Source organism: Simochromis diagramma, unplaced genomic scaffold, assembly GCF_900408965.1.
Source record: "Simochromis diagramma unplaced genomic scaffold, fSimDia1.1 OVJJ01000463.1, whole genome shotgun sequence".
NCBI classification, from domain to species: domain Eukaryota; kingdom Metazoa; phylum Chordata; class Actinopteri; order Cichliformes; family Cichlidae; genus Simochromis; species Simochromis diagramma.
The window spans coordinates 1,821,044-1,846,281 of NW_024386941.1; the positions used below are offsets into that span (position 1 = coordinate 1,821,044).

Genomic DNA, 25,238 nt, shown 5'->3' on the forward strand with positions numbered 1-25,238 from the left:
TATACACTACATATTTATGTTATTTCTCTTTTTTTGTGTTGCCAATTTATGCACCTGCTTCATTTAGTTTAAACAGTTATTGCACACTTTCTGTAAATCCAGTGAACTGCATTTCACTTCTCAAATATCACTGTGTGTCTCCTATATGATGTATTTAACTGACAATTTTTATTGTGACAACCAACGATTTGTACAGGAAAATAATTACTTTTCACAATGTTGCCCAAACTTATGCATCCCACTGTATTAGTATGTTTTGTTATTAGTGTAATATGAAATAAATTCTACTTTTGTCAAGTCGGATGCCAATATTTGCTGTGTAGTAGAACAAAGACATTTGTCATTATAAATGTTTATTTGATAAAATATATAAATTCAGTAACAAAAGGACCTAAATAACATAAATATATGAAATCTAACTATTTACAGACAGACAGGAATAAAAAGGACCCAGCTTGGAGTGGAAGAGCCTCAGGGAGAAGGAGGAGAAACATAAGAACATTGTTTCTGCCCTGGAGAGCTGCTGCCTCATCAGAAAACTACTGATCATTAGGGTCCAATGTTTCCAAATTTAGCACAGCTGTGCTATTTTCAAAAACTGATTTAGAAATTTGGAATTTCACGAATTCTCGTGTCTGAGGCGGCATGCTCTCCAGAGCAGGAACAAGGCTGAGGAGAAAATATTCTGTTGCAGACGGGCGTGGCCTCTTTAGGCACTCCAGGATAGCCAGCTCCACCGCCGATGGACCGTCCTGGGACCCTTCCCTCGCCCGCCTTCGAGCTGTCCTCCTCTGTGGGCCTGTAAAACACAGAACAAAACACCACAAAGAAATGAGAAGGCTGCTACTAGATTTTCATTTTCAAAATTGAAGAAAACCAGGATATGAACAGATTGGTTGTAGATATTTAGTAAAGGTGATCACAAGGGGATTCAAGCAAGTAAAAAGCTATCAGTGCTTGATGTTCATACCTGTGGGTGCAGCAGTAGGAGTGGAGGGACCAGGGACTGGGGAGTCAGGAGAAGCAACAGGGGAGGACTCTGCTGCATGATTATTTGACTCTATCAAGACAATATTAAATGTTAACAGGTCGAAGACAATAGTCATAGAGAATATTATATTATTATATACTTATTATTATATACAGTGGTCTCTCGTTTATTGCAGCACATGAACAGTAGTCACAGTTCTCACAAGTTGATTCTCAAAGTGCAAACCAAGTCAATTTTAAAACGTAAAAGTATGCCGCGCTTTTTCTCCGTCTGCGGCGCCACTTTTGTGCGCCTTGTTTGCTCCCGGTGCAGGTGCCTATTTCCGAATGAGGGTCATAGTTATGAGTGTTTTTGTGCTGTTTTTTTCTATTTGAAGTGATGGTTATCAAAACCAAACATGATAAGTTTCTTCCTTTTAGAAGGGAGTTTTTCCTTCCCACTGTCGCTCATTGCTTGCTCATAGGGAATCACTTGATTGTTGAGGTGGCCAAAACTCTAGGGGAACTAGCAATTCTTGTGAAAAGGGAAAAAAAGCCTAAAAACATAAAAACAACTGATGAATATGTTCTTGAACTAAGGCACAATTTTGCTTAAAATCCATTAAGTAATCTCTGTGTCAAGTTCTTACCAATATTCAAAGCGGAGCAGCGGACAACTTACCATCACATCAGTCCTTCAATCAGACCTAATTTGATACAAATTGGAAATAAACTGGATGTTTATTAAATAAACCAGCTTTAAGCATCATCTAATTGTTGTTTGTAACTCTTTTTAAATATAGTGCTAACCTTTAGCCTCCTAGTAGACATACATGTTTTATAAATGGGAAAATCCTCTTTTCTTTAGAAAAGTTAAGCTCTGACCTTGAAGTCAAGGTCCCTGAGATTTAAACCTTACAGAGATTTTTAGTAAATGCAACCATGGTATTAATTTAAAAATTCTACATTGTCTCGTTCTTGAGTTATTGCATTCACAAACTTGGGTCTCCACAGCGCCCCGCCATATACCAGACTCAAAAGATTATGAGGTAGGTGTTTTGTTTTTGTTTGTTTTTTTTAAGTTTTTTCATAAAGATTACAACATAAAAATAACACAATTGGGAATATTATTGTCATTTTTGAAAACACTATTTTGATGTTATCTAATGCAGTGCAAAAAATAAATAACTAAATTGATAACTGGCACTGAGTCTTCTGTGTGCACACATTCTGCATCAACACACAGGGAGACACTGAGACTTCAGAAATGTTTCACTGTGTTTGTCTATACAGCCACAACTTTCAGATTTTTCACAAACAAGCAGCACGGATTTTGTCCTCATCATTTCAGCTAGAAGTACTTTATAAGGGGGTCTTTCAAGTGAACATTGAACAGGTACAGGTGCTTGAAATCCTTGAAAATGCTCGTTCAGGAGTTAGGCCTTTTTCATACAATCCCCCCATTTTCAAAGGCTCAAATTGGATTGAACAAGCAAGTTTTTTTGTTAATAATTGACCGTTTGGAGTGTAGAACTCATAGATATCAAATGTTGTTTCCTCCCTTGCGAGGCCTTTACTGTATCTGCCTTCAGTTCTGGTTGCTTTGCACTGTGAAGCTATTTGAAAGTATTTGTCAAAGAACAATGAGCACTAGATATCCACTAGATGGTGTTATAGTAAAACACAAGCATAACCCTCACTTAGACAGTTTAACCTGATACACAGTTTGTGACCATGTATTTACTCTTCTGGCACTTTGCCTTCACAATTTTGTATTAATTTCACTACCTTTTGGCATGATCACCTTTTAATTTGTTTCTCACATTTGTGACAAAGACACTGCACTGGAGGCAAACAAGACTGTGTAAATACATTCAGCAAGTTGGATTCGTTTCCAGTTTCTGCTGAATACAAGCAAAAACCAGTCACTTCAGAAAGATGTTCAGAATAAAAGCTGTAAAACTGCCAAAGAGCAGCACGTGAAGGTAACCGACATGAAGATAACAACAGGGTAACAAATGCAAGTGAATATGAGCATCTTTTTATTTCGCAGCCTTCCGTAAAGACGCTGAAACACAGTTTATTGCTGTTTATCATGAGAGCACAGGTCAGAGATAAGATCCCTCCAGGCTAAACCCTTTAAATCTAAATGCAAGCCCAAACCGATTGTCATATTTGCATGCCAAACACTGAGTAGCGCAAAGGCCTAGCACTCAGTATTTACATGAAAACAGGAATACTTATTTTCTGTTTATGTAAGAATATAAGGGTGAGAACTGTGTGTCCATGTTCTCATTAAGTAATCCTCCCATTGTTGTCACTGAAGCTTTTGTCTAGCTGTTTATTTATATCTAAAAGCAAAATGACTGTTTTTGTATTTTGCTGTTAAAGCCGCTGCTCCTCATGCCAACCACACCCCTGCAGCAGTTCATTTGTACTGAAAACGCTTCGGGCTCTTTAATTATTTTGGTATCAAGTGTGAAATTAGAGCTGTCATCGCAACAGGGGCCCAATTGATTTTAATTACATGTCTCTCTGGGACCGGGGCAATGAGCAAACTGCTTTCCTGGATCCCATTTCACCTGATGAGGCAGACACGGGATCACTTTTCTGTTTTAAATATCTCGAGCTGTACATTTCAGCTAACAGCTGCAGCGGGCTATCAGCCAGTCAGCATTCACCTGTCTGATTCCCACGTGATTTTTTTAAGCAAAGATGTAACCAGGAGCTTTTTTGGAAACTATCAGAGATAAAGGGCAGAAACGACCGCCAGATTATTTACCTGTGGCTAAAGGGATTATTTTCTGTGCACTTTTTGCAAGTTTAATCTGTGTGAAGGCATTATGGTTTGTAATTTCTCCATTCCCAACTGTAACATTAGAGGCTGTTCCCGTGTTTTTACAGAAAATTTTGTTTGGAAACAGATGTGTGCACTATCTCCTCGTTTCAATATAAGACATTTTAAATTACGCAGTTAAATAGAGTTTCAGCTGACAAAGAGGCGTAAGCTTCTATCAGAAAAAAAAATGAAATAGCGGTTGTACAGTATTGCACAATCTCCTGTTTGGGGCTAATTACAGATTTTTTATCTCAGTCTAACTTGTTAATTCAGATTACAGAGCTACACGTTTTGTGAAAGTAAAACATTTAACCACTTTGCCACCTTCATATTTTCAAAACAAATGTTGCAATATGAAATAAAATGAAACCATCAACAATTAAGATAGAGCCCAATTAGACTCGATTAAACCTAAATGAAACAAGCTTTGCGTAAAAGCTCACTTTGGGCACTTTGAAATGGGATACTCCCTAAAAATGAGCACAGGACACACAAATGAGGTTTACACAACTTATTTTTTTACTCAGCATTAGAGCTGGGCGATAGAATGATAACGATATGTATCGCGATATAACTTTTTCTCGATAGAAAAATTTAACTATCGCGATAGACCTCGCCACTCTTGTCCTCTTGAAAAAAAAAAAAAAAAAAAAGAACAGCCAATCCAAATTAAGTAGCGCAGAGGCGAACCAATCACAGCCGCAGCGTCACGTCACGTGACTTGTTACGTACAGCACAAGTGCCAAGCCACACACGTGTATTTGTTTGGGAAGCAGCCAGCCACCGTACCGCCCGGGTAATGGAGGAAATGAGTGTGCCGACTAGAAAAATCAACCGAGCGTGACCGAAGAGAAAACAGATGATGGTTCCAATGCCAGAGAGATTGTCGAATGGAAGAGCCATAGAAGTTCCGTAGTGTGAAGGTATTTCGGCTATTTCAAGTCTGACAAAAAACAGAGTAGCGTGCACTGTAAATTGTGCCGAAAGCAAGTCTGGAAATACAATAAACTGGTGCATGCGCTACGTCCACACGTACCCGGGCATTCTTGAAAACGCAGATCTTTCTATGCGTTTGCACCTTTCGTCCACACGTAAACGGCGTTTTTGGTCACTGAAAACGAAGATTTTCAAAAACTCCGGCCAGGGTGGATATTTTTGAAAACTCCGTTTTTGCATTTAAGTGTGGACTAGAAAAACGGAGAAAACGCAGCGTCAAAGGTGTGCGCATTTTTTGATGTCACACTGTGCGCCACGTTATTGTTTCGGTGAAATGAATTTCTACAATACTGTTACTGTTAATTCTACTCTCTGCAGTGTTTAAATGCTTACATATACAGGGAGTGCAGAATTATTAGGCAAGTTGTATTTTTGAGGAATAATGTTATTATTGAACAACAACCATGTTCTCAATGAACCCAAAAAACTCATTAATATCAAAGCTGAATGTTTGTGGAAGTAGTTTTTAGTTTGTTTTTAGTTTTAGCTATTTTAGGGGGATATCTGTGTGTGCAGGTGACTATTACTGTGCATAATTATTAGGCAACTTAACAAAAAACAAATATATACCCATTTCAATTATTTATTTTTACCAGTGAAACCAATATAACATCTCCACATTCACAAATATACATTTCTGACATTCAAAAACAAAACAAAAACAAATCAGCGACCAATATAGCCACCTTTCTTTGCAAGGACACTCAAAAGCCTGCCATCCATGGATTCTGTCAGTGTTTTGATCTGTTCACCATCAACATTGCGTGCAGCAGCAACCACAGCCTCCCAGACACTGTTCAGAGAGGTGTACTGTTTTCCCTCCTTGTAAATCTCACATTTGATGATGGACCACAGGTTCTCAACGGGGTTCAGATCAGGTGAACAAGGTGGCCATGTCATTAGTTTTTCTTCTTTTATACTCTTTCTTGCCAGCCACGCTGTGGAGTACTTAACGCGTGTGATGGAGCATTGTCCTGCATGAAAATCATGTTTTTCTTGAAGGATGCAGACTTCTTCCTGTACCACTGCTTGAAGAAGGTGTCTTCCAGAAACTGGCAGTAGGACTGGGAGTTGAGCTTGACTCCATCCTCAACCCGAAAAGGCCCCACAAGCTCATCTTTGATGATACCAGCCCAAACCAGTACTCCACCTCCACCTTGCTGGCGTCTGAGTCGGACTGGAGCTCTCTGCCCTTTACCAATCCAGCCACGGGCCCATCCATTTGGCCCATCAAGACTCACTCTCATTTCATCAGTCCATAAAACCTTAGAAAAACCAGTCTTGAGATATTTCTTGGCCCAGTCTTGACGTTTCAGCTTGTGTGTCTTGTTCAGTGGTGGTCGTCTTTCAGCCTTTCTTACCTTGGCCATGTCTCTGAGTATTGCACACCTTGTACTTTTGGGCACTCCAGTGATGTTGCAGCTCTGAAATATGGCCAAACTGGTGGCAAGTGGCATCTTGGCAGCTGCACGCTTGACTTTTCTCAGTTCATGGGCAGTTATTTTGCGCCTTGGTTTTTCCACACGCTTCTTACGACCCTGTTGACTATTTTGAATGAAACGCTTGATTGTTCGATGGTCACGCTTCAGAAGCTTTGCAATTTTGAGACTGCTGCATCCCCCTGCAAGATATCTCACTATTTTTGACTTTTCTGAGCCTGTCAAGTCCTTCTTTTGACCCATTTTGCCAAAGGAAAGGAAGATGCCTAATAATTATGCACACCTGATATAGGGTGTTGATGTCATTAGACCCCTTCTCATTACACAGATGCACATCACCTAATATGCTTAATTGGTAGTAGGCTTTCGAGCCTATACAGCTTGGAGTAAGACAACATGCACGAAGAGGATGATGTGGACAAAATACTCATTTGCCTAATAATTCTGCACTCCCTGTATGGCTGATCAAACTTCCCACACCTCTATAGCCGCAGAATCTGAATTTTCAAAGCTAAGTTAGACAATGCCACATTGACCACACAGTTCTTCATGTTGGCAGTAGTTAAACCATCACTCAAAAATCATCACTTGACCCAGCTGTCCTAGCCAATCATAGGCCAATCTCCAACTTTAAATATCCCCACAAAAGCAGCTGGAAAATAGCCACAAAGGAATGCCTTATTAAAAGAGTTTCAGTCAGGTTTCAGAGCACATCACAGTATGGAAACAGCTTCGATGAAAGTTAAATAATGATCTTCTTAAGGCCTCTGACAGTGGATTGATCTCTATGTTCAATACTGTTGACCATAACATGTTATTCGAAGAATCCTCCCACACACACAACACTAACCATTGAGCTTCACAAGGTTTCACACCAGGATCTATTTCTATTTACATAACACATGCCTCCTTCAGTTAATACCACAAAAGACACAACATACCTCTACCGTGCTGATGACACCCTCTCTCTCATCCAGTCATGAAGCCAAACAACACACACCTGTCAGTCAACCTAAAGGAATGCTCTGAATGGCATTACCTTGGTCTCCATTAACACTGTGAGGTTTCTTGGCCCGATATGCACTAATATGCACTTCTTAAGGACTGCTTTCTTCAATTTCTGCAATATCTCTAAAGTCCTATCCCAGAGTGATGCTGGAAGACAAGTTCATACATTTATTACTTCTAGGCTGGCCCGCTGTAATTTGTTATTATCAGGATGTGGTAAAAACTCCTTAAAAAGCATTCAACTATATCAAAATGTTGCAACATGAATACTGGAAGGGACTAGAATGACAGTATATGCTCCTATTGACTTCTCTTCATAGGCTCCTTGTTAAACCTGTTGTAAATTGCCATCCTGCTCCTATAGTACTATATCTCCCCACTTGACTCTCAAACTTTAAGCTTACTAGAATATTTAAAAGTAGAATGGGAAGCCAGGCCTCCAGTTTTTAGGTCTCTGTTTGGAGTTATTATTAGTTATTATCAATCTCTGGCTCTCCTACACAGCATAGTTTTTGCCTTGTCTCTTTCTCCTCACCCCAGCTGGTCACAACAGATGACCACTCCCCCCTGTGCCCAGTTCTACTGGGCATTTATTCCTGTTAAAAAGGGAGTTCTCTTCTCCAAATTTCTTGCTAAAAGTGGGTCAGATAAATAATCATGTTTTATTTTTGCAGTTTATCCTTAGATAATAGAGTGGCTTTAGATGACTGGCATCGTAATTTCATGCCTGTTCAACCTTGAGTTGAATACTATACAGCTTGACAGCCTTTGTTCTTATAGAAAAATAGCCATTGAAAAGCTAAAACAGCTGTATTAGACTAATAAAAACCTTTCTCAGCCATGCATGGATTTTCAGTTTATAGTCACTAATCATAAAAATTCCCTAATTGGACCTTGTTACACATTTTGGTGGTGGACTTAATACATGTAATTGGTATTATGTTTATAATACACCTGGATGGCCATGATAAACACTGAGACCTCCTGACAAACAAACAGTTCTAATTGCATTGTAAAAAGTCTACTTCAACAGTTTGTAAATTTGTATTGTAATAGGTCAATAGCCGCTCACTTATAGAGGTTTAATCATGCTACATTAACCCTGCCTTACCTTAATCTTCTCAGTTTGCCCCATACCAATGAAAAGTCCTTCTCTTTCCTCGGCTTTTTTTTTTTTTTTTTTTTTTCTCTTTTTCATGTTCCTTGTCCAAAATGACCTTTTCGGAAATCCAATTTGTACTTGGTTGCCAAGTGCCCGGTCAGACTGCATGTCCCTCCTCAGTGCTTCAAACTCTACCATTGCACACTGTAACTCAATCAATCAATCAATCAATCAAAGCTTTATTCGTCACATGGAGGTTGTGCTGCAGTGAAATGGAACCCCCCCGACCTTACACACACAGCACAGACATTACATGGGGATACAAGTCGGAGATCGGTAGCGTTACAGAAAAACACTGACTTGTACACTACAGTGGGAAAGTACAAGAGGAAAAAAAGAGACCTCTACTCATGCTGTGCTTCCATGGTAGGACAGCATGGGAACAGGAAACAAAAAAACTCCTCTGCACAAAAGCACATAAATGTCCACAGCACAACATTGTGAGACACATGACAAGCCACGGGGTTGGGTCGGGGGTGAGGAGTCATCCGAAGCGAACACAGCAGCCATCCTGCACAGCGCTACCATTCCAGCGCGGCACACAGACCCGCCATGTTCCCGCGCAGGAAACAAGCATCGAAGGCGTTTGGAAAGGGAGGGGGATGAGTGTGTGCTTATCAGTGTAAGTGTATGTGTGTGTGGGTGTCCAGAGTCAAGCTGAGACACTGTCCTTCGCCCTGCCAGGCCAAGTAAACAGTCTTCCAGCCAACTCAGGTGGCCTTGCATAGGATGGGGAGGAACAGACAAAACACAATCATTATCAGGGAGTTTTTGTTCGGCTCCAGCCTTGAGCCCACAGCTGGCGCCGAAGGGGTAGCTGCATGAAATGATGATGGTTTTAACTTTAGTGCGAACAACTCATAAGAATTTCAAAGCTGTTCTAACAGTCCAATACTGGTCTCTCAATCTGCCGTTGGAGAGCCGTGAGCTTCCTATGATGTTATCCAAACTTACGTTCCGTGGTGTTGTCATTCTTGTGGTCAAAGAGCAGGTTCTGAGAACTCACAACTGCGGTGCACTTCCCAAGATGTGATCAATTTGCACCCAGAGGTGTTATTCCGAGCTGGCCCCTCCAGATGTAATCAGTTTGCACTCAGAGGTCTTGTTCTGAGTATTCACGGCAGCCGTGTGGTTCTCCAAGATCTCATCCGTGTTGCACTCAATGACCCATTTCGAGAAACTCGCGCCTCATCCCATCGTTTTAATCCCAGTGGGCAGCTTTGTGGGGGTTTGAACAGCCGGTTCCACTTCCTTAATTCTTCGATAAGCCAGGGCCAAGCCAGCTCCGATCAGCAAGAACCCTGTTATCATGGTTCCGAATAGGTGGATATCTTCAGCAGTCAGGCTCACCCAAGCCCAGACTTCTCGTTGAAGGGGTGTCAATTGCATTCAGAGACCAGTTGATCAATCCATAATTCCTCTTTTAGGTTTTAGAGAACAAACTGTGAGAGAGTGTTCCAGGGAAAAGTAATAGTTTTGTAATAGATGGAAGTTTTCTTCCATCACTCCTGTTCTCACTGGCTTGCACTGGCTTCCAATTACATACCGCATTCAATTTAAAATGTTACTTTTCATCTACAAAACCATTAATAACTTGGCGCCGAGCTACCTCAATGAGCTTCTCAAGTTACACACTCCTGTCCGAGCACTTAGATCTGCTACCCAAATTCTTCTGGAGCAACCTCGTTCTCGGCTGAAGTCTCGCGGTGACCGCGCATTTGCTGTAGCTGCTGTAGCGGTCTTATGGAAAAACCTTCCTGTCGCTATCCGGGCGTCTGACTCTATGCCACTGTTTAAATCACGGCTGAAGACTTATTTGTTTAATCTTGCCTTTCCAACCTAGTTAACACTTGGTGTGCGTTGGTACATTTTTATCCGTTATGCTTGTGAACTACTTTTATATCTTATGATTGTCAAGGTTTTTATAATTGATACATGCCTGGTCCTTCCTCTTTTCCCTCCCATCTCCCTTTTCCTATTTTATTTTTGTCAAGCACCTTGGTATACCCTTGGTTTTTTAGTGTGCTTTATAAATAAAGTTTATTATTATTTATTATTAATAAAAGCACGAGACAAGACGAGGACATAAGAAGCTAAGCAGGGAAGATAAGGGAGAGGAGAGGAGAAAAGTGCGACCTCCTTCGCTGAGAGCCAAACGAGAAGGAAACTAGAATAGAACTAGAATAAAGTAATTTAGTTCTGCAGTTTTTGCTAGAGAATGCATTTGAGTAATTTAAATATGTCAATCCACAGAAAACTGGACCCTGCCACACACAGGAAAGATAATTTATGCCCCATTTTTCTAATTTGAGGTTTGCTCATTTTTTGCTGGGGATGAGGCGTTAACCTCTTTCCCTCCAAAATATCGGATAATTTAGATTTTCTCTTCTGTTTTTTGTTCATTCTTTGGGAGAGTTGGCAATTTAGCTCTGCTAAGCGATATGTTTCTCCCCCTTTGCCAATGCAGTTAAGATTATGACAGAATCCTTCGCTGCTTTCTCCTCCACACTGCATTCATTTTTATTTTTCTTCCTTTTGAAAAGAACTACAAATTGCACACACACAGAATTATAGCACTGTGGATAGTTTAGTGCTGCACGTTTAGAGCTAGCATCTTACTTTTAGCTTCAATATAGGAAGATAATCTGATAAAAGACAGATTATTTGTCATATCTGCATACAGATTTACACATATGTACACATTTGCACCCACACAGTTACATACATGTCAGGAGGATACCCAAGAGCAGTGTACCAGGGTCAGAAACAGCAGATGTTTCAATTTCTCATTTTGTGTTACCAGGGATCCTGAGTATCATCAGTACCTCAGCTTTTAGTAAATCCCCATGTATAGGTCTCATCCCTTCAATAATGCAATGCTCATAAGGTGATTAATAACTTCTCTAAGTTTACTTATCTGTCCCATGCCCTACTGAGGTTCTAATGCTCTGTGTGTATCTGTTCTAGTGTCAATGGGAGTCATGTCTGAGCCCTTTATGTATTAAGCTGCGCCGATCTGTTTTATTTACATGAATCGTCAATCCATTGCCGGAGGGTGAACCGGTGAAACTTCTTGACGGTCATCAGCGGGAAGGGTGTGTGCGTGAGGAGGAGGGTGAGGGGGATCTACTCGCATTTGTATTGGCTGATCCTTTTAGTGGGCGTGGCTAACCGTCAATAACAGTGCTTGATAACGAAGTTAATCTTTAATGGATAACTAGACAGAAATACATATTGGAAATACATTACTACCAATTATCCTAGAATATCATTTGACAGCAGTCAGAGGGGATAAAAGGGGGAAAATAGTACAAGGTTTTTTTTTTTATTTTCTAAGAATTCCTTATAAGTATTTAAAGGTTGTGGGGTAAATGGTGGATATTTAAACCTCAGGGTGTAGACTTCACTTTCTTTATTCCCACTATTCACATGGAAAACAAAAGAAATGACAGAGAGCACAAAAGTTTATTTGTCTGACCCACTTTTGTTAAAACAGCCCATTTCTGGAAATATTTGACTTCATTATGAGATCAAAAAATGACTTTCACACTCAAACTCCTCTCTACTTCAACAAGCTCATGAATACTTCAGACTAATCCCTTAATACACCTACGCTTGTTCCTCAAATTAAAAGGTGCCGTCATCCTAAATTGCCATTGAGTTCATTAATTGAAATCCAAATGGAATAACTTCAGCTGCTGAGTTTGTGTGAGATTGTTTACTGATGGACCAAAATCAATGCAGAGGTTTCAGCCTTTGACCTTTAGACAAGCTGAGCACTGGTTAGGTGGGTGGTGCACTTGCTTCGTCATGTCTTTGCAGTGTAACTGAACAGTACAGCTTTAAGTGTTTTTTTAGGTAAAACCTGTTATGTACAAAATACACACAATACTGTTACTTTTTATGCTTACAGCACAACCACCAACATTTCTCTCCCAGCAAATTCAAGGCGTACATTTCAACACTTTGGACAGTTCCCACACTACTTTTGTTGTGCATGCTGGAGTCAGTCTGACCTTTTCAAACCATAAAAGGAGAGACCCGGGGTCAGGCGCCCACTTTGACCAGAGAGAGAGACACAGAGACACAGGTGAACTGCAAAATTCAAAACAGGAAATGGCACTGTTATCACCCTTGAAAAGTTGCATCAAGAAGAAGAAGAAGACGCTGAACATCTAAAAATATCTACAACAGATCAAAGCATTTGAAAGTCATGCCAATGAGAAATAAGAAAAAAACAAAACAAATGCCAAATTGCACAAGAACTGCACTAAAAATCAGTGGCAACATGCTTTACGGATGATGAATCCATATTTGAATAATGGAAAATTATGGAGTTATGAAAAAAGAAAAGTACCATCAGATTTTGATCCACCATGCAATACAATTTAGAAAAAATCTGATTGGCAACAGCTTCATGTTTCAGCAGGAAAATGATGCCAAACACGCTGCAAATGCAGTAAAAGCATACCTGGATAGACAAATGAGTGCATCTGGTTATTAGATATTGGAAATAAGCCTGTTTATTTACTCTTATTTTTACATGCCTCGCTGTAACTCTTCAGCACATTTTCTTAAAAATGAAAGAAATCAACAGCTTTTCATTCCAGCTTACTGACTCAAGTCAGGTCACTCATTTCACGAAAACATGATGCTTTTTCTAGTAATAATAAACCAGTGATAAACAACGAGACTTCACTCTTTCTGCACTCTGAGCACAGCTGCTCTTTAAAAGTATTTTTCCTCTGAAACTGTTACGGCCGAGAGGGCCAGGCTGTGGGTGTGGACTCAAATGCAGACACAGAGGGAGGCAAAACGGGCGTGAACACAGTGCTTTATTTACAAGTGCCTAGTGAACTTACAAAACAGGAAACTATGAATGCTATGAACTATGAATGCTATGAACTGTGAGGCCAAACTGTCAACATGAAACTCTGAGTGCTATGGCTAGGTGCTAGATTTCACGGATGGATCCGGGGAATGGAAAAAAGGGGCAGCGGCTTGGATGGAGGTACGCAGTCAGCGTTGCAGGTTTAAAGTGTCATGCGAGGAGGGGGTGTCCAGGGGGTTCCAGGTGAGGAGTGTCCAGAGAGGATCCAGAATATGCTCGGAGTGAGGGACTTGGCAGGGAGGCAGGCAGGTGTAGTCCGATGATGGAAAGGAAGAAACCAGGTGACAGAACCAGCGTCCAGGTGGAGATGTGAGTAGTTTGGGAAACGTGACTGCCAGGTGGGTCCTATGACAAAGAAAACACGGTGAGGAGAAAAGCAGTAGTTGAGGGTTCTCACAAGGGCTTGGCAGCCTAGCACTGACATGATTTAGCAGAAGATCTGGCAGAGGTCTGGTGTGAATGCTGGTCTTATATGCAGGTGACTTGATTGGAACCAGGCGTGGAAGCTGATTGGAGTCTCTGCCTGAAGGTGGAGCCCAGCGGAGTGGAAAAACCCCGTACTCACCCGGACCATGACAGAAAGAACACAGTTATCCTGCAAAATTTCTCCTTGTGATCTTTTAAAAAGATTTTAATCATGTAATAAGAAACTTTGGAGTTTTTCTTATTTCTCTTCTTCCAAACACAATATGAAAATAGATTTTTTTATTCAATTTTTTTTTATTCAATAGAGACAGAGGACATGAGTTGAATATGAGCAGGCCAATGACTTGCAGTAAAGGGGACATGCTGCTTAGGTCAGCCAAGACAGTCTTTGTTTTGCTGCCATTTGGTGGATAAATGTTTTACCTGGGTGCAAAGACTAGCCAAGTGAATACGGACAGCCAGTGATGTGTAAACTGTGTCCTGCCACAGGCGACTTTAAAGTCTGCCTTATCAGTGGGTTATACATATATGCTGAGGTCAAAGGAAAACTAAATATACACACACCAGCACTTTGGTGAATTAACTCGAGTCTTTGCTTTAATCTGTGCTAAGTACAGTAGGAGGTTTGGTAGTACATATGAAGATAAGTTCACACATGCACAGAAACATCAGAAGACACATGAAAGTATAGATATTTCTATTTTAGAAAAAAAAATCCATCGTATCTTGTTTTTTTCTTTACGTTTCTTTGAAGCTGTTTAATATAATCTAAGTTGTAGCTCGTTTGTGCAAGTGTCTCTCTTTTTTTCCTTTGATGCTTTTGATGATATGTTTTCCCTGTTCTACCAGACCCAGTGAAAAATGCAGGGAGCTTTCCTGTAGTTTAATATTCTTCAGGCTGCAATAGGTTTCTGCTCAACCACTCTGCTCAGAATATATGTCTTATTCAGTTTTGAGAGTGTGGTAAACCATGTTTTATCTTTGCAATCATAAATTCTTTTTACATTTTGTTTTGCTTTGAATACTACAGATATTATTTGTCATATTATCGGTAGTGTTTGTAGTTGAATAGTGTTATATTATTATTATGTGTTAGGATTTGATCAATCCATGACGTGCACAAATGCATTCACAATGGTCTTTAAAAGCAAATACATTTTTTCTCTCTAACAGCTGCTGTATTTACTTTCCTCTTCAGTCCTTCCTGTACTTGGTCAACCTCCTCTCCTCTTCCCAGTCGGTGTGGCAACTGCTGGGCCGACAGTCTTTGGCCAACAAAAGCGAATACACCCTGAGGGAGATGCCAACCTCCATACCTGTAAGTGTTTTTCTTCTTCTTCTTTTCCACACACTGCAGTTTTTTTTGTCATCCATCTGAGGGCATGTTTGCACTTTTTATTTGGCCTCCAAACACCACCCACCCATTTGTTTTACTTCAAACGCATTCAAATAAACCCCCTCACACTGAGACTGATATACGTTTTATATATATTGTATAGCAGTAGAAAAAATAGAAAAAGTAGAAAAAGCAGGAGTGTCCCTCCTCCAGAAGAAGCGGAAACGTTTTTTCTTCTTTTCCATGAGCTTTTCCACGACCACTTTTTTCTCTAGGATGAGGGTTCTCAACTGATCGGTTGTTTCTTCAACTTTCTTCTCAGTAGAATCCAAAAAAAACAAAAAACACAAAACAAAAAAAACAACAACCTTAGAACATTTAACAAATCAAGAACACTCATGAGGAGGCAGGAGTATCACTGTCAAAGCCTGAAATCAAAAAAAGTAAAGGCGGCGAAGAAGAAAAGTCCTGCTTTTATGTTACAGTGCCTCGGCCATCAAAAAAAGCAGTAAATTTACAACACGCAAATTTATAATGAACTCTTAAACAGCCTTTTAATGGATTATTGGTACTAGTAACCAGTAGTAATGTGCTCAAAAATGACACATTTAATATATATATGTGTTTCGCACACCACACTATGTGGTTAACATCTATTCATCAACCGTGACTTCCGGTGGATACAGTTTTACATGGACATTGGGCTTCACTGCCCCCTAGTGGATTTCATGTTTCATGTTGGTCCCCAAGCCGACAGGCCATACACACAGGCATGCAGATATGCTTTCTTTCTACTTCAGCAACTGGTTAATCTAACTGCACTCTAGAAACCCCAAAATGTAGGCCAAAGGACAGTGTAAGACACTCTGACATTATTGTTATTATATAAAAAAAAAAAAAGCGCAAGTTGATCCAAGATGGCGCCGCGTATGGATGCCCTGGTGCTTCAGTGCGTTACTTCTGTTTTGTTTTTGTGCATTTCTTCTGTGTCTGGGCACTCCTCTGGATATTCTTACACCAGAGAAGAGCTTCTTAACTACAGGACTACAACACCTGTGGATTTATTTCCAATATTTGTCGCATCTGCGGCAGATTTACTGCAGACTCTGATCAGGAAAGTGAGACGCCGAAAGAGAGGGAAGCGAGCCGGCGCACTCGTGCGTCTGAGGAGACGCGGACTGCGAACTGCTCTTCCTGGGATCTTCCTTTCCAATGTACGCTCACTCGGGATTAAGATAGACGAACTGGCCCTGATGAGAAGCATGAACAGAGACTTTGCCTCCTCCTGTGTCTTATGTTTTACGGAGTCGTGGCTCAGTGAGGACATCCCGGACTGCGCGCTCAAGCTGGAGGGCTCTCATCTGCTGCGCGCGGACCGGCAGGCCGCTCTCTCTGGTAAGACCAAAGGTGGAGGTGTCTGCTTCTACATTAATAGTGGCTGGTGCACAGATGTGACAGTGATTGCTCAGCACTGCTCTTCCTCTCTGGAATACCTTTTTATTCACTGCAAACCGTTTTATTCTCCGCGGGAGTTTGCTTCATTCATCCTGGCCGCTGTTTACATCCCGCCAGACGCGGATGCGCAGGCAGCTCAGTGCGCACTCGCGGAGCAGATACTCCACATGGAGCGGACATTCCCGGACTCTCTCATCATTGCTCTTGGGGACTTTAACAAAGCCAATCTGAGCCATGAGCTCATGAGTCTTACACTGTCCTTTGGCCTACATTTTGGGGTTTCTAGAGTGCAGTTAGATTAACCAGTTGCTGAAGTAGAAAGAAAGCATATCTGCATGCCTGTGTGTATGGCCTGTCGGCTTGGGGACCAACATGAAACATGAAATCCACTAGGGGGCAGTGAAGCCCAATGTCCATGTAAAACTGTATCCACCGGAAGTCACGGTTGATGAATAGATGTTAACCACATAGTGTGGTGTGCGAAACACATATATATATTAAATGTGTCATTTTTGAGCACATTACTACTGGTTACTAGTACCAATAATCCATTAAAAGGCTGTTTAAGAGTTCATTATAAATTTGCGTGTTGTAAATTTACTGCTTTTTTTGATGGCCGAGGCACTGTAACATAAAAGCAGGACTTTTCTTCTTCGCCGCCTTTACTTTTTTTGATTTCAGGCTTTGACAGTGATACTCCTGCCTCCTCATGAGTGTTCTTGATTTGTTAAATGTTCTAAGGTTGTTGTTTTTTTTTGTTTTGTTTTTTTGGATTCTACTGAGAAGAAAGTTGAAGAAACAACCGATCAGTTGAGAACCCTCATCCTAGAGAAAAAAGTGGTCGTGGAAAAGCTCATGGAAAAGAAGAAAAAACGTTTCCGCTTCTTCTGGAGGAGGGACACTCCTGCTTTTTCTACTTTTTCTATTTTTTCTACTGCTATACAATATATATAAAACGTATATCAGTCTCAGTGTGAGGGGGTTTATTTGAATGCGTTTGAAGTAAAACAAATGGGTGGGTGGTGTTTGGAGGCCAAATAAAAAGTGCAAACATGCCCTCAGATGGATGACAAAAAAAACTGCAGTGTGTGGAAAAGAAGAAGAAGAAAAACACTTACAGGTATGGAGGTTGGCATCTCCCTCAGGGTGTATTCGCTTTTGTTGGCCAAAGACTGTCGGCCCAGCAGTTGCCACACCGACTGGGAAGAGGAGAGGAGGTTGACCAAGTACAGGAAGGACTGAAGAGGAAAGTAAATACAGCAGCTGTTAGAGAGAAAAAATGTATTTGCTTTTAAAGACCATTGTGAATGCATTTGTGCACGTCATGGATTGATCAAATCCTAACACATAATAATAATATAACACTATTCAACTACAAACACTACCGATAATATGACAAATAATATCTGTAGTATAAAGCAAACAAATGTAAAAAGAATTTATGATTGCAAAGATAAAACATGGTTTACCACACTCTCAAAACTGAATAAGACATATATTCTGAGCAGAGTGGTTGAGCAGAAACCTATTGCAGCCTGAAGAATATTAAACTACAGGAAAGCTCCCTGCATTTTTCACTGGGTCTGGTAGAACAGGGAAAACATATCATCAAAAGCATCAAAGGAAAAAAAGAGAGACACTTGCACAAACGAGCTACAACTTAGATTATATTAAACAGCTTCAAAGAAACGTAAAGAAAAAAACAAGATACGATGGATTTTTTTTTCTAAAATAGAAATATCTATACTTTCATGTGTCTTCTGATGTTTCTGTGCATGTGTGAACTTATCTTCATATGTACTACCAAACCTCCTACTGTACTTAGCACAGATTAAAGCAAAGACTCGAGTTAATTCACCAAAGTGCTGGTGTGTGTATATTTAGTTTTCCTTTGACCTCAGCATATATGTATAACCCACTGATAAGGCAGACTTTAAAGTCGCCTGTGGCAGGACACAGTTTACACATCACTGGCTGTCCGTATTCACTTGGCTAGTCTCTCTGAGAGAGATGACTTGGCTGCTGTCAGAGGCCAAGCATCAGACACACACAGACAGGCTCACGCTGGAGCTTGTTGAAGCTTTCCTGAGAGAAATTCTGCCAAAAACATAACTAAAAATGCAGTCTTATGAAAGTAAGGCTTATTTGCCCAGACACCCATAAACCAATCAGCAAAAAGCCTTTCTTGTTAACAAAATCACTATTGCCAGTTTCTTAAATATGAATATTCACAAGTGAATTTTCTACATGGCTGCTGGTATCACAGCAACACATGGACCACTATTCTGAGTCCTGGGTTAATAATAATTGGAATCAATTTAATTTTAATCAATTTAAACACCTTTGTAACCAGTGAGCTAAAAACATGATGGAAAAGCAAAACTTCTAAGAGATCTGTGTCTGTACTATTATGTAGATATCTAAAAATTGGGGCATTGTGGGCTCCAGGAAGTTTCTCCTTCTCCCTCTCTCTCTCACACACACACGCACGCACATACACACAATACCTTAATGCAACTCCTATCTGTGGGGTCAATGGGAGTTGGTTTGGGACGGACCACTCTGATGTCGTCACTGCTGCACTCAAGAACAGACCATAGCTCTAGTACCAGGGCCCGAATAAAGCCTGAGACAGAACATGGAGAAATTTGTTGTACCAAACATTTATTTGAAATAGCAGCAACTAAAATTATTAACAGTGCTTTAATAAATAAACCACTGACTTTGTTATTGTGTCCAATCTTTTAAAGAAATCTGTCTTTGCATTGCTGGCACCGTTTTGATTGGAGGATTTGAATCTCAGGAAGGAAGGAATTTATAATGCCACTCCCTTTGATCCCATTTAATCTCTTCCCTGTTGCACTTTGGCCTGTCAGTAACTACATTTGAATTTTGCAGCTTCTGATTGGCTATACTTTTACACTACAGTGTAAAAGTATAGCCAATCAGAGTGCTGATGTTAAAGAGCATTGGACTCAGCAAACCTCAAGCTTGCACATAAAGGCTGGATAAAAACGTTAATGCAATCAAAATGTACGCAGCCCTCGCTGGAAAACTGGGGATACAGTACAGTACATAAATGATGAAGCAAAGACAAAAGATTAGTGTCATGGAAGAAGAAATAGTCAGTGCATCACGGGAAGCTCCCAGCAATAAAACCTGCATTTGTATTGACACATAAACATTAATTTGTGAGCAATTTTCAGTGTATTTCAGTTAAATTAACGAGACAAATATAACAAAAGGGATTTTATACTTAGAAGAAGAATATGAAATTGAAATATTAAACTATGAAAACTATAAATACTGCAGTTCTAGAGTTACAGATATACAATTAAGCTTTGCATATCAGTGCTGTATAACCCAGGGAATGTACTGTATTGTATATAAAACAAGGACATAGGCCCCTAACAGCACCCATTGATTAGTGAAGTCCAGTTCTGAAACCTCAAGGAGATGCTTTTGGTTTTGGTGACAAGCTAGGGGTGAATGTAGATTTCTAAATGACACTGCAGGCCTTCCTGAAAGTATTGTTTTTAACTGTAAGGTTAACATTATTTAAATTGTATTATAAAGGGTTCCAATTTTTTTTTATAATTGAATAGTAATGGAAATCATGAACTGTTTTTCAGAGGTCATAGATCAAATGAGCAGTAGAGTTTTTTTCTCACAGAATGGTTCTTTCACATAGAAAGCAGTGTGTGCTGCAGGTTTAGCAAATGGCCCATCATTTGTAAGCTCTGTCTGGACTATATCACTTTTTGAGGTCATCCTTCTTTCTGTCAGTCTGCCCAAAACATCAACGGTATCGGTGAAGACAGAAGACAGTGTTTTGTGCGACACATGGAATAGATGACAAAGATGCTGGACTGGAAGATCAAGTCTCAGACGCATTAGTGTGAGTAAGAGCATTTGGAAACCTGTCAGTTTCTTCGATATTGGCAGGAAATCTTTGACAGTGTTGAAGAGGGACATTAAGACAGCATAACAATATAGTCCAGTGTAATATCTTACTTTTTCGGTATCGTCCTTTAAGAAAGTTTCATTCAGCTCTGTCTTTTGCAACTGTGCTCGAAGCAGTCTGTTCTCCTCCAACAGCCGGTTTATTTCTGCTCTGCCCTGTTGACTGCACACACAGTCCTTCGTCTGCCCTTCAGCTTCCGTGACGCTGTCACTCCCATCACCACTGGATTTGTTACATCCATTTCATATGCTGGTTTGCCTGCAATAATGCCAAATCAAAAGCTACTCAGTCGACATGACGTGGTTCTGCAGCATCACACATTAGCATGTTTTATCTCATTATCTATGACCGCAGCGCATTGAAAAAAAAACCCACTAAAAGCCTTTTAGTTTGGTCCTTTTACAGCATCCTGCCACTGCGATTACATTTGTTCCTGACCACCAAGAACACTCACGTTAACTTTTATCGAGTGGAAAAAAAGTTAGCGTGTTTATATTATGCTAACATAGCTGTGTCACTAGCGGTCACGTAGCACATCATTATATACCAGCTAGCCCAACTTCAGTAACCCTACAAACGTCACTGCTGTTTAGTTTTCTGTCTTCATTTATGTTGGAAGTGATAAGAAAGCTGTACGTTTTAATTTGTTTCCAAAACCCCGCAGTCAGGACATGCTATATTGTATTTAGATAGAAGCTAGCGAGCTAGCTTGCTGCTAACTTCTAACTCATATGTCATAAATTCCATTTTCATGGATGCCTGGATGTTAAACTCAGTTGTTACACCTGGTAGAGCAGAACGCTGATAATTTTATTAAAGATGAAAGACTTAAGACAGTGTTTTAACTCTCAGTAATGCCACAGTGATCATTTGATATATGGACCTGCAGCAGAGTTTAGGCCCAGACACGGCTAGTGACGTCAGACTGAACAATCGGATAGTGATATGAATTAATTTAGAACTCATCGGAGAGAAAATGCCGCGAGCAAACCAACAAAAAGCTGGGGATTGCACGGAACTCGATATCCGCTCGTCTCACCGCTGCAATCCATGCCTGGCGTCTTTGTTTGGTGATATCGGATACATGGGATCCCTCACGTTGCCGCCAGGATGGAAAACGATGAAAAGATAGCCCATTATCCAGTTTCTTGCCTTCACGATCGTGAGCTCTAACGTTGCAACCGACTACACAACACGTACCATAGCTGAAGCTGTATCCTTTGTCTGGCCTACTGTGATGGCGGCGGGGGGCGTGGCCCGCCTCCTGTAACATCACGCTCCAAAGCCCTGTGACCTTTCTGTGTTCTGTGACGTTGTCCCAAAGACGTTGTCCACCTCTGTTGGAGGGAGTAATGTGGGTGACTGTGTAGTGTAGTTGATGTAATAGTTTTCGACTCCACACAGTCACTGCTTTGCTGTGCTTCTGCAGCGTATCCAGTAATGGTGACAAATCCTCCAGCGTTGCAATAGGAAGCTGCTCTTAAGCGCAGAAAGAATTGTTTCCAGGGATTTCTATTTGTATCCAGCTTGGCGTGCAGGATCCTTTGTGTAATCTATGCTTACATATGTATTTTACACACAGACAATGTGAAAAATACAACACATTGCTATGGATTGATGCTGAAAGTGCTAATTGCACTAAAAAATTTAGCTGAAAAAATAACACCAACTAAATAGATAAGCATGTCTGAAAAAACCCAAACGCTTTACCCAACTGGGGTTTTTCAACTACCTCAGGGACAAAGCTTTACCAAAATCTTCCAACTCAGACCCTGTGACAAGGTCTGTGAAAACCACGTTTTTATGCCTGAAATACTACAGTACTACACTCCCACCAGATGAGCTCATGCAGCCTGTCACGAACCGGGACATACAACTATGACAAAACAGGAGATGCACACACAATTTATTGTGTTATTAATTTAGATCAACTGTGCTAATATAGTATACCAAAATGAAAACAATAACTCAAATTTCTCATGTACACTTTCTACAGAGGCACCATCGAGAGCATCCTGTCGACCTGCATCACTGTGTGGTTTGGAGCCTGCAATGCGTCCTGTCATAGAACCCTCCAATGCATAGTGAGAGCTGCAGAGAGGATCATTGGTGTCTCTCTCCCCTCCCTCCAGGACATTTACAGCACCCGTCTCACTAAAAAAGCCCTTTGCATAGCGGCTGATCCCACGCACCCAATGCAAAGCTTCTTCAAGCTGCTGCCGTCAGGGAGGAGACTGCGGAGTCTCCAGGCCAGGACCAGCAGACTGAAGGACAGCTTCATCCATCAGGCTGTCAGGAAGCTTAACTCCCTCCCGATTCTGCCCCCTCTCCCCTCCTCTCCTCCATGGTCTCACTGAACTCTGTCACATACACACACACACACACTCTCTGACTCACTCACTGGCCTGCACCAGTTACCAGTCACTTTGTGGAGCATTGGACTGCCATTACCTCATAAGACTTTGTTGTTATACTATCTCTAACCGTATATTACTAGATCTCCATTTGCACTATTTGCCTATTTGCACTACTCTGCCTGGTTTACACTCAATGTCATTTACCCTTACCTGAATATTGTATATTGCATAGCTTTCTTGTTAAATTGTATTGTATTTATTTAAATTTTTACTTTTTAATTATTTTATTTACATTTTTTAATCACTCTCTTATATTTAAATGTTCATTTGCTATTTCATCTAGGGTTTGAGAGTAACGAAATTTCTATTCTCTGTATGTCCTGTACATGTGGCAGAATTGACAAATAAAGTTGACTTTGACTTTGACTTTGACTTTGAGATATTTGAGGTTGTGCTGAAAATAATGGTGCCAAATAAGGCAAGAAAAACATATTTTAAAGGTGAAATATAGAGGTAAAATCAAAAATAGTCAAGAACGGCCAATTATACCCTGGACCACAGAGGGTTAAATTTGAAAACGGTTTAAAAAAAACATCCCCATTCTAAAATGTCATGTGACAATCTGATTCATGAAGAGTGATGATGTCACAAGGACATGTGATGATGTCACAAGCACATGCCTTTGAGCCTTTGAAGTTTTTCTATAAATAGGGGTCAGGAGCAGCAAGTTTTAGTCAGTTTGTTCGCAGCCTTCAAACGTTCGACCAGAGCTATATTTGAAAGTATTTGTAAACCTCTTCAGAGTCACTGAAATTTTTTTTAAACGTTCTCACCAATTCACTGAGCAAACAAACACATTTCAGTCAAGATGACTTTCACCTCAAATCATCTTGAAATATGTAAAGGGACCCTTTTGGGAGATCACTACAAGGTCGAGGGTTTCCTTGAAGAAGGGGGCTTTGGTATTGTAACCAAATGTCGCAATACAAAAACCAACAAAGTCGTTGCTATTAAAGTCAACAAGAGCGACCCTGAAATTCTGCAACAGGCAAAAATGGAAATTTACATACTGGAGAAGCTGCGAGGCTTGGATGCAGATAGATGCAACATTGTTAAATGGAACGACTTTTTCATCGACGGTGACCGCATCTGCTTAAATTTTGAACTCCTCGATGAAAGCCTGTGGCAGTACATGCGGTACCGGAGGAACCGGGTTCTCCCAGTAACAGAAATCAGGCCAGTGTTATTTCAGCTCGCAAATGCTCTGTCCCACCTGGGTTCTTTGGGAATAGTGCATGCTGACCTCAAACCTGGAAACATAATGGTTGTGGACCGCTATGAGTGTCCCATCAAAGTCAAACTTACAGACTTTGGTTTTGCATGTCCCGCATCTACAGTGATTCCTGGTGACTGTGTGGGGACGGTTGGTTATAAAGCACCTGAGGTTATGATTGGTAGTCTATTTAATGAAGCAATAGACATGTGGTCCCTGGGGCTGGTAGCTGTGGAGCTTGCTACAGGGTATCCTTTCTACCCTGGGAGAAATGATTATGATGTTTTGAAATTCATCATACAGACCCAGGGACAGCCACCAGATCATGCTTTAGACTCTGGCTTATACACTGATAACTATTTCATAAAAGACAACTACAACGGACAACGCTGGACATTTAAGACCGAAAGACAATTTCAAGATGAGACAGATTATCAGTCCAAGGACACTCGATGCATAAGACTTAAGTGCCTCGATGACCTTGAACAACTACTGAAGATAAGGGGGTGTTGGGAAAAAATCCAAAATGTATTTGTCAGCCTAATCAAAGAGATGTTAGCATTGGATCCAAACCAGCGCATAACACCCTTGGAGGTTCTCCACCACCCCTTTTTCAATCCTGGCCTCTCTAAGAGTTCTCCCTGCACTGACATGAGTAGCACAGGGGGACAAATCCTTGTGATCTCTCAGCAGCCTTCTAGTTGCAAAAGAGAAGAATCACAGAAAATCAGCTGCAGTTCCCAAACCTCAGAAGAATTTTCTCAACAAGAATATGTCAACGCATCAGCCAACACATCCTCCTCTATAGATGATCTTGAAATATCTAAAGGGACCTTTTTGGGAGGTCACTACGAGGTTGAGGGTTTCCTTGGAGAAGGGGGCTTTGGTATTGTAACCGAATGTCGCAATACAAAAACCAACGAATTTGTTGCTATCAAAGTCAACAAGAGAAACCCTGAAATTCTGCAACAGGCAAAAATGGAAATTCTCATCCTGGAGCAGCTGCGAGGCTTGGATGCAGATAGATGCAACATTGTTCAATGGAACGACTTTTTCATCGACGGTGACCGCATCTGCTTAAATTTTGAACTCCTTGACCAATGCCTGTGGGACTACATACAGG

General features: G+C 40.7%; 1 protein-coding gene and 1 long non-coding RNA gene across 7 annotated transcripts; both read right to left on the bottom strand.

Moving 5' to 3' along the window:
• Positions 1-11,735: 11,735 nt before the first annotated feature.
• On the bottom strand, positions 11,736-16,000 carry LOC120737184. Its single transcript, XR_005696698.1, has 2 exons — positions 13,727-16,000; positions 11,736-13,649 (listed from the first exon to the last, which is right to left on the bottom strand). It is a non-coding gene; the product is annotated as an uncharacterized LOC120737184 (long non-coding RNA).
• Positions 16,001-17,122: 1,122 nt separating this feature from the next.
• On the bottom strand, positions 17,123-22,637 carry LOC120737178. Of its 6 annotated transcripts, none has more exons than XR_005696694.1 (5): positions 22,627-22,637; positions 21,525-21,652; positions 20,536-20,743; positions 19,029-19,147; positions 17,271-17,759 (listed from the first exon to the last, which is right to left on the bottom strand). XR_005696694.1 is itself a non-coding variant. In XM_040037737.1 (3 exons), the coding sequence occupies exons 1-3, from the start codon at positions 21,756-21,758 to the stop codon at positions 17,580-17,582; spliced, it is 606 nt and encodes a 201-aa protein (XP_039893671.1). In that variant the 5' UTR covers positions 21,759-22,462; the 3' UTR covers positions 17,123-17,579. The 6 variants fall into 6 exon arrangements, 1 of the variants encoding a protein (XP_039893671.1); XR_005696693.1 differs by having other exon boundaries at positions 21,525-21,696; XR_005696692.1 differs by having other exon boundaries at positions 21,525-21,959.
• Positions 22,638-25,238: the final 2,601 nt, after the last annotated feature.